The sequence below is a fragment of the Danio rerio genome, chromosome 13 (assembly GCF_049306965.1).
Source record: "Danio rerio strain Tuebingen ecotype United States chromosome 13, GRCz12tu, whole genome shotgun sequence".
NCBI classification, from domain to species: Eukaryota; Metazoa; Chordata; class Actinopteri; order Cypriniformes; family Danionidae; genus Danio; species Danio rerio.
In genome coordinates this window covers 25,784,349-25,794,292 of record NC_133188.1, presented here as the reverse complement: position 1 = coordinate 25,794,292, position 9,944 = coordinate 25,784,349, and the positions used below count along the sequence as shown (strand labels likewise).

General features: G+C 36.4%; 1 protein-coding gene across 2 annotated transcripts in view; it reads left to right on the top strand.

The window, feature by feature from the left end:
- The first annotated feature begins 630 nt into the window (after positions 1-630).
- The window catches only part of mmrn2a (multimerin 2a), a 27,172-nt gene continuing 17,858 nt past the window's right edge, over positions 631-9,944 (top strand). For both annotated transcript variants that reach the window (XM_073919166.1, NM_001145706.1), the window contains exon 1: positions 631-1,047. In XM_073919166.1, coding sequence (XP_073775267.1) covers positions 719-1,047 — 329 coding nt within the window. In that variant the 5' untranslated portion in view covers positions 631-718. The remainder of the gene's footprint in view (positions 1,048-9,944) is intronic.

Below are 9,944 nucleotides of genomic sequence, written 5' to 3'. Positions count from 1 at the left end.
ATGCTAACCCGGCATGCCACCACTCCTTAAAAATATTGCTGAAAGATATTCAAGATATCCATCTAAAAATTCATCTCAGAGCCCTTAACTGCATCATTCTATAAGAAATTACAATACTCTGTACCTTCTCATTTCCTTTAGGCTTCTCTGTTCAAGTTGCTTTTGTAAAAAAAACAAAAACAAACAATGGACCAACAAAACAGAGGAATTTCCCCTAAAATTAAGCAAGTTTCATATAAAAACCATTCTGCTTATATCACATCCCTTTCCTGAGCTACTTCACTTAGAGTGAAGACAGAAGCAGCAAGAGGTGATAAGAGTGTTAAACTCCTTGTGAGCAGCCAAGAGAAATGACCTGCTTCCTCCTGCATAAAGTCCAAATGAGTGTGTCCAGCACCTCCAAACATGTCCAGCCTGAGAGCTGCCGGGCCTCATTGTTCCAGCTCCACGACCTTTCTGCGGGGAGTAAAGCTGGACGTGGGTGGAGGGGTTCATTTCCGAGGATTGTTGGAGGTCTTTGAAACTATTAAGCAGAGGGAGGGAATGACAGAGAAAGGGGGGGAGTGGACTCTGTCAGAAGGAGGGAGGGAAAGAGAGGATCATTTCACAGATGGGAGGTGGAGATTTTCCATACGCCAGCACTGAGCAACGGATTTACAACCACTTGTTGTCCTGGTGCTTTGTGCCAGTTGATGTGCGTTTTAAGGAGCACACAGATATGGTGGTGCTAAAGTTGTCTGTTCTTCTTCAGGGGCTGCTGCTCGTTGCCCGATGTGAGGTCCGAGCTAGAGACCCTGAGGTGGAGGATGAGGATGAGCTGAAGGATATGTCGGATGGTGGCGGATGGGACCCCAGAGTTCCATTGATTGGCTTTGGGGCAGCTCGTCATGGTGAAGTGATCAACAGAAAGAGACCTGACGTGTACGGAGCTCTTCATCATCCTGTTGGTCATCATGGACATCATGATCACGGTCACCAGGATGTGCCTGAGGGAACAGTGGACCCATCGTCAGCCACTGAGACCACAGGCTCTTTTCAGCGCACTGGGTAAGTGTTGCTCTTTTTTTATTCATTGAGAATCACTTATTTTCTTAAGGGTTTAGTAGAAAAGGAGGTCGTCTGGTAGGGTAATGATGGCTCATTACATGCATGTCATAAAAACATGCAAGGTTTACATGCTTTCACAGCTCATTATTTATCATGGAGAGCCACCCAGGTTGAAGCAGAGCAAAAAGAGTGAAGTTTGGTCATCGGTTATTATTTTCCTATCCAATCATATCATATGATGTCTAATGTTTTTCTGGAAGCTGCTGTGAAACGTTTGTTTTATTTTCAGTATACACTAATGAACAGGAAGTTCAGTTGCTTGCATAACATCATGAATGCTTTTAATGTCACTTTTGGTCAATTTAATGCATTATGATTAAAAATACTCAATAAAAAAAAAAACATTTCTAAAAATAATTTCTTAAAAAAAAGAATACAAAAATCCCACTAAGTGCTGTCAGTAACCTTAACCTAAAACAAGGTTGTTTGTCAACAGATTTAATAATTGGATTAGACTGCATGTTAAAATACTCATATTCAGATCACAGTCAGTTTTATGGATTACAGGATTATAAATTATTCATACATCGCAAAATATTGGTGAGAGACAAACACGTCTCACTGATTTACTTATAGCAGCGACAAAAAAGAAAAACCTCCACTATTGTGGAAGACTCTTCCCATCCTTTACATGATTGCTTTAAGTTTCTTCTGTCTGACAGATCATATGAAGTCCCTTAAGCAAAAAAAGGCTAAGTACAAGAAGACATGCATTCCCACTGTCATTGGCTTTTTTTTTATAGGATTTTCTAAAATAGTTGTGCAGGTGTATTTACGTTTTGTTATTATGTTTAAGCCTATGTCTCAAGACAAAGCTTATTGACTTAAATTGAATGGACAAAAAATGATTCATCTTCAGTCTCCCTAATATTCCTTTTTAAAAACATTTACTGTGTGCCATATCACAAAATTCACAACATAGAATGGACATCTAAATTAATTAGCAACATATTAAATAAAATATATGATCAGTAGGTCGGTAACACATTGATTTACTAATCAGTAAAATTATATGATCAGCAACACAGATGTATGTTGTATGTTAAACGTTTATTAACATACATTTATTTGAGTCACTCTAATGCAATGTAAACAGACGTTTGATGTATTGTTATTTTGAAATAGTTTAAAATGTAAAGCAGCAACACATTTCTTTACAGTGTAGATTTTTGATGAAAACATGTAGAGGGTGCATAATTATATATATTTCTGAACAATGAAAGACTATGACATCTTTGTATAATAATGTTTGTTCATATGATGTCGGGAACATTAAAAAATGTTTTGTGAGTCAAAATCCATTGACCTAAAATATTTGTAAAAATACATTTTAAAACTGTAGCTACACATTTGCATTTGTTATCAGTTCTCTGAGGTCAAAATATTGATCACATGCATATGTATGTGGAAATATATAAACTTTGGGCATTTTACTTTGTCCTGTTCACAAGTAATTTGAAATAATGAGTAAAATACATTAATAAAATGTTACATTAATAAACATAAACTTGGCGACGTTGTGGCGCAGTAGGCAGTGCGGTCGCCTCACAGCAAAAAAAGTTGCTGGTTCAATTCCAAGCTGGGTTGACAGTCGACATTTCTGTGTGGAGTTTGCATGTTCTCCACACGTTCACGTGGGTTTCCTCCGGGTGCTCCGGTTTCCCCTCACAAGTCCAAAGACATGTAGTACAGGTGAATTGGGTAAGCTAAAATTGTCCGTAGTGTATGAGTGTGAATAAGTGTGTATGGGTGTTTCCTAGTGATGGGTTGCAGCTGGAAAGGCATTCGCTGCGTAAAACATATGCTGGATAAGTTGGCGGTTCATTTCACTGTGGCGACCCCAGATTAATAAAGGGACTAATCCAAAAAGAAAATGAACGAATAAACATAAACCAATAAAAATATGTCTTAAAAAGAAGTTTGGTTAAAAAATAAAATAAAAATAAAAAATATCCCCAAAAATTTTTAAAGTATTAATGATACATATCATAACACATGTACTCTACATATACAAGATGCACATCCATGTATTTTATTATCAGCAACCGACCCAGTCAGCCAGCACTGCTGTCCCAATGCTTTTCAATGGTAGTTTTATGTGGCACATGCTGCTTTGTGATGGCGTTGCTTGTAAAAACAAAGCGAGGATTGGTTCCTCTCCAACATTTCCTCAAGTTTTCTTATCTCCTCCATCTCTGTTACAATCAGCGTTTCACTGATGTAGAAAATAAACAGGAAAAGTGTTTCAGCCAACATTTGGAAGTACCTGTGTCGCTCAGAAAGGTCTCCTCTGACCCCACATCTCCTCAAAGTGTCAGGAGCACATATGTTTTCTCTTAACTCTGGCTAATCCATAGTAATTCAGCCTAATTACCTGGAGCGCGGAGGAGGCCAGTGTTTCCTGCGCTTTGAGATCAGCCCTGGTTTAATCTTTGCACAAGAGCTGGGTCACTCTTTACCTCAACCCACATACATACTTTATATTTGACAGCAGCTGATAACACTCCCTACAATGTGGTCACTTAAACTGCTGTGATTAAAAAAAAAAAAATTAATCCCTTTTAAACTCCAGTTCATACCGTTTAACATGATCTGCCTACAATTATTAGGAGAACTGGGGATAACTTTATATTATGTGTGATCTGCTGGTATGTACTGGCATGTAAAATAGTAATTTGATGAAATTAACTCATTATGTAGATACAAGTATTAATGATTTTTATTAAAATAATATCTGCATGTAATTGTAGCTGTAATCATTGTTTCGTAAATATAATTATGCTGTAATTAAACTGTTTGCCTTAACTTCTTCAATCAAAATCTTTACAGCAACTAAAGATGCTGGATTATTTATGCATATTTTGATTGATTTTTATGAAATAGCATTCATTGTCATCATACAAAGTATTTTCAGAAATTTGCAGAAAGTTCTATTCTATTCTATTCTATTCTATTCTATTCGTTCATTCATTTTCTTTTTGGCTTAGTCCCTCTTAGTCCCGCCAACTTATCCAGCACATGTTTTACGCAGCGGATGCCCTTTCAGCTGCAACCCATCTCTGGGAAACATCCATTCACACTCATTCACAATGGACAATTTAGCCTATCCAATTCACCTGTTTGCATGTCTTTGGACTGTGGGAAAACCGGAGCACCCGGAGGAAACCCACGCAAAATTGGGGAGAACATGCAAACTTCACACAGAAACACCAGCTGACCCTGCCAAGGCTCGAACCAGCAACCTTCTTGCTGTGAGGCGACAGCACTACCTACTGTGCCACCATGTCACCATTGTATTATTTTATATTAGTAGAATTATTCATAGTAAGGGCCACAGTGGAAGAAATGTATGTCACTTGCTATAATTTGAGCTGATTTTGTTATGGTAGCCTGATGACTTTTTCAACATTTTGATTTATTATCAGAATTTGTATCCTAGAGCAGCATTTAAGCTGTTAAATAACAGGTGGACTTTAGCAGAGGTCTCAGGCTGTGGATGAAAGAAATGTCTTTTTTCTTCTTTTTTAGTGATGTGATGTCTTGGCATGCATGAACTACTCTGAATAGACAGGAAGGTAGAGTGACTGACAAAGACAGAGTTTGATGCCCAGGTGCAGAACATTGGAAAGAGCAAAAATACTAAGGGACAGGGAGAAAACTATCGTAATAAAGGGGAACATTTTGTCCTTATGTGAAAAATGTGATTCAAAAATGTACAGAAATACTTTAAATCAGAGCTGCACAATATATCGTTACAGCATCAACATCGCAATGTCCACATCCACAATAGTCACATCACAGGATCTGTGTTGAGTTAAGAATATAGTTGAACAGGAGAAACTGCTCAAGACACATGAGAATTGTGTAGCTATTCTAAAGTTTAATGAAAATAAAGTGGTTTTTCATTTGCGCGTGTTTTTTTAAGACCTTCATAGTATTAAGGCACATGAAATTTTACCATTCATCATTCATTCATTCATTTTCCTTTAAGCGTAGTTCCTTTGGTAATCAGGGGCCCCCACAGCGAATGAACCGCCAACTAATCCAGTATATGTTTTACGCAGCGGATGCCCTTCCAGCTGCAACCCATCACTGGGAAACACACATACACACGCAATTCACACACATACACTACAGACATTTTAGCTTTTATTTTTTTTTTATTTAGCTTTTGACAATTTAGGGGGACACCGGAGCACACGGAGGAAACCCACGCCAACACAGGGAGAACATGCAAACTCCACACAAAAATGCCAACTGACCCAGCCGAGGCTCAAACCAGCAACCTTCTTGCTGTGAGGAAACAGGGCTACCCACTGCCAAATTTGACCATTTGTAACTTTAATAAAGAATATTTTTACTGAATTGTTTATACAGTAAAAACTTTTGCAACGTTGTTTTATATTTAATTATTCAAATTCTGTACCTGAATACTATTTAACTGGCCTGAAAACTCAAAACAATATGTTTATTTCACTTTACTTCACTATCTTTGCTTTTAATTTATTTTTTTGGCATTTTTATGAATGATTAACTACCCTACAGAATTATTCCAATCAATCTAAATTAACAAATAGTTTTTTAAACAGCAGTTTTCAGGTCATCTGGTGAAATTGTTTATACTGAATGGCATATGTATTGCAATATTTATCACAGTCAAGTCACAGTGCATTCATTCATTTATTCATTCATTTTCTTTTTGGCTTAGTCTCTTTTTTAATCAGGGGTCGCCACAGTGGAATGAACCACCAACTTATCTAGCATATGTTTTACACAGCAGATGCCCTTCCAAACGCAACCCAACACTGGAAAACACCCATACACACTCATTCACACACATACACTACGGACAATTTAGTTTATTCAATTCACCTATAGCACATGTCTTTGGACTGTGGGGGAACCGGAGCTGCAGAAATACAAAATATCCTAATGTCAGATTTTTCCAATATCGTACAGCCCTAATTAAGATGTAAATTTCACATTGCAAAGTCAAGCTTTCTGAATGAAAACAGCTGTTGAACCTTCACAACAAATCAAATATCAAAACAAATTACACCTCCTCCTGAAATTAAATCTTGTTTTGCCAAAGTCAGATAATCAAGACACATGTCTTTTGCCATGTTTCTGACCCGAGTCTCCGGTGGACTTTTCTCCATGCCTGTGTTTGTGGTTTCTATATTTCAGATCTTCTCAAACACTCTTCTTTCACCGTTGTGGTTGTAGTTAATCTGTTTCATCCCAGATTCATCTCTATTGTAGCAGGGGCGCAACTACACATTTACTGAGGGGTATGCGGGTTCAAATTTTGTGTGATCCCTCTTATTTTATATTAATTAATTAATAATAAATGAAGACAAATTTTCACATTAATCTTATAACTTTTAACATTATGTATGACAGTTTATTTTGATAAAAATAAAAACAAATCTAAACAGTTACATCTACATGAACACTTTAGGCTGTGGGACTGCATGTTATTGTGTTAAATGATTTTGAATTAAACAATAACAATATTATATTCGTTTAAAATGCAAAATAATGTTTTTTTAACAAAACATATTTATTTATTTTTATTATTTGAAACTTTTAATAAGGATAATTAAAAAAAAAAAAAGTTTTGGCACAACGGCGCCCCCCCCATGTGTCGCGCCCCTATGCGCCGCATATACTGCATACCCCCTTGTTGCGCCCCTGTATTGTAGCATACGAACTGGCCCTAAGAAAGTTTTACATACAATTTACTTTCTGGTTCTCAAGCAATCTCAACAGAGATCCTATCTGTCAGAAAGCCTTGTTTCCGTTTGTGTTCAAAACACTATGAATTCAGCACTTCAGCAACTTCTAATAGACTTTATTTCTTGGATTGTAATCAAAAGCATGACATGGATGGGGAGAGTTTTATCTATTGCAGCTGTTGTGCAACACTGAGAGCCATCGAGAAGCTTGTAGAAGATCCAAAGTCAAACAAAACTTAATATTTCAGCTCTGTATACAGTAGGATAAACATGTGCTGACAACAGCTCAAAGCAACTTTTCAAAGCTCTTTGATTTGTAACAAGACAGTGTAAATGTTACTCGTTATATATTATAGCTTAAGTTATTCAGTTTTTCAAAAGACTCACTACTGTTGAAAGGTTTGATGTTAGTAAAGACGTGTGAAGAGATGAAAGATTATTTTCTATTAAATGCATTGCTTTTTTGAGCAGCAAGCCCGAATGTTAGAATGATTTCTAAAGGATTGTGTGAAATTTAAGTTGAAAAATCAGCCTGGCATCATAATAAATCTTAAATATATGAAATATATTTGAGTGCAAAACCTTTTTTAATGTCAAAAGATTTACTGTTTTATTGTATTTAGATCAACTAAATGCAGCCTTTGTGAGCTTCTTTCCAGACTTCTTTTCCATCCTAAATAATTGAATATTATTAAAGGGACAGTTCATCCAAAATTGAACATTTCCACACTATTTACTCACGCCCAAATGATTCTAAACTTTAAGAACGCAAAATAATTCTGAAGATTTTAGAGAGAAGAATAAAAACAGCTGCTGACATTTATAGTAGGAACAAGACATACCATGAAAGATTTTCCACCGTTCTTCAGTATATCTTTGTGTTCCACAGACGAAAGAAACAAAAACAGGTTTTAAACACTAGATGATGAGCAAATTACAACAGGATTTATGTTTTGGTTGAACTGTCCAGTTAACTGTTAGTCTGTATTTCCTGAAAGTAATTGATAATATATTCAGTTTTTACCTCTTAAGGAAATATATAGTAAATAAGAAAGTGATTTTCTGTTCTACACAGCCTGGAAACTGGAAACTCTGAAACAGGGGCTGAAGGTTAGAGGTCGTGTCAGTCTGAATGTGTGGAGGTCCGTGGGTATGTTTGCTGGGTGAGGATCCCAGGATGAGGGAAGTTTGCAGGAGGGAGAAACCGTCAAACTCTTCCTTCCTCTGAAGGGATACTAATCGGCAGAACTCAGGAGGAAAAGCAATGTGTTTACAGAGATGTCCATCCATTAATCTATATGGCAGGAAGTGACATAAAGCAAGTATGATATAAGCCTGCATAGGTGCTCATAGGGGTAAAGGGGCTGCTGTTCCCGAGTTAATTCACTCAATTTTAATTAAATAAACATTTATTTACCCATTCACCATGTAAGTCAAGTTTTTAGAATATTAAATTATATTTTAAGCTGAAACAGTGGTTAAACACTAAATAATTAAAGTCTGTGTGAGCTACAAGTTGCTGAGACTTTTGTTTCAGTATGTTGGTGTGCTTCCACAATTGGAACGGGATATTGAGTAGGAATATTGTTTTTTTGTGCATCATTCCCGCGTAGCACATTAACGGTAAGAGGGCGGTGGTGATAAAGTGGCTAAGAATGTTGTGACTGAAGCTGTTAAACTGACATTAACAGAGAAGGACCGACACTCCAAATGCTGAAGCAAATGGTCAGACTTTGACTGATGATCACCAAAACAAACATTTTTTTAAGTGGATTAACTTTGACAGATAATTTGTTCACCTAAAGATTAACAATCTTCTCTAGCAAAATAAACATTGCACATTTTGATTGCACACAGACTTTAAATAAATGAATAAATACAAAAGACTGGAGTAAAGGTAATGAAGGGTAAATAATGGAAGATTTCATTGTCCAGATCACAGTTTATGTTTCTTGCTTGACAGCCATATATTTTATTATAATCACCAAGCAGCACAGTTTTAGCAAAATTAACTGAAACTGAAAAATAAAAATGAACTGAAAATTGAACTGAAAATCAAAGTAAACTGCAAACTTTAATTTTGCGGGGTTGGGAACCATACATTCTGGTGATTATTATTGGCGATGATGCAAACAAGCTGAAGCCAGATCTGGTGGAAATGGTTCAAGAAACATGACTACCTATAGCTAATTCTCCAAAACCACATCAACATTTATTCATTCATTTTCTTCCCAGCTTAGTCCCTTTATTAAACAGGTTTTACACAGTGGATGCCCTTCCAGCTGCAACCCATCACTAGGAAACACCTATTTACACTCATACACTATGGACAATTTAGCTTACCCAATTAACCTATAGCCCATGTCTTTTGACTGTGAGGGAAAGTGGAGCACCTGGAGGAAACCCATGGAAACAGGGAGAACATGCAAACTCCACACAGAAATGCCAACTAACCCAGATGAGGCTCAAACAAGCAATCTTCTTGCTGTGAGGCGACAGCGCAACCCACAGTGCCATTCCACATAAACATTATTGCTTAAGAAGTACTCTAATGTAAAAAATAAACTTTGTATTTAACTTTTCTGGACCATTTCCTCGTCGCACACTGGACAACATTTTCTTTCATACAAAATATGACAAAGAAAGGGAGAATATATTTGTTTAAATATTGGTAATTTTCTCTGCTGGAGGAAGTGTATTCACAAACCTTGTTTAAAATTATGGCAGTTGTTGTCTTCAAGGAATGTGTATGAAGTCATTAGCATAGCGACACAGGACAAGGTGTTACACTGTGTTACAGGTAAACTTGCTTTTTTCTCTGAATTTGAACATTCTTCAAAACATTTGGGATACTGTAAACTTAAATCAGAAAAATATATAACACTGTTCTAGAGGGTTTTGGATTATTAAATGACAATATCTTACATATTGTGCCTTTATCGCATTGAACTAAAAGTGAATTGGAATAAACTCAGCCAGTGTATAGACAGATTTTTTTTGTACAATAACTACAATGATTTTTGGTAAAACATACTCAAGTAGTCTTTGGTTTTTGGTATTTTTTGGTCAATCTGTAATTATTAGTTATTATTAGTAAAT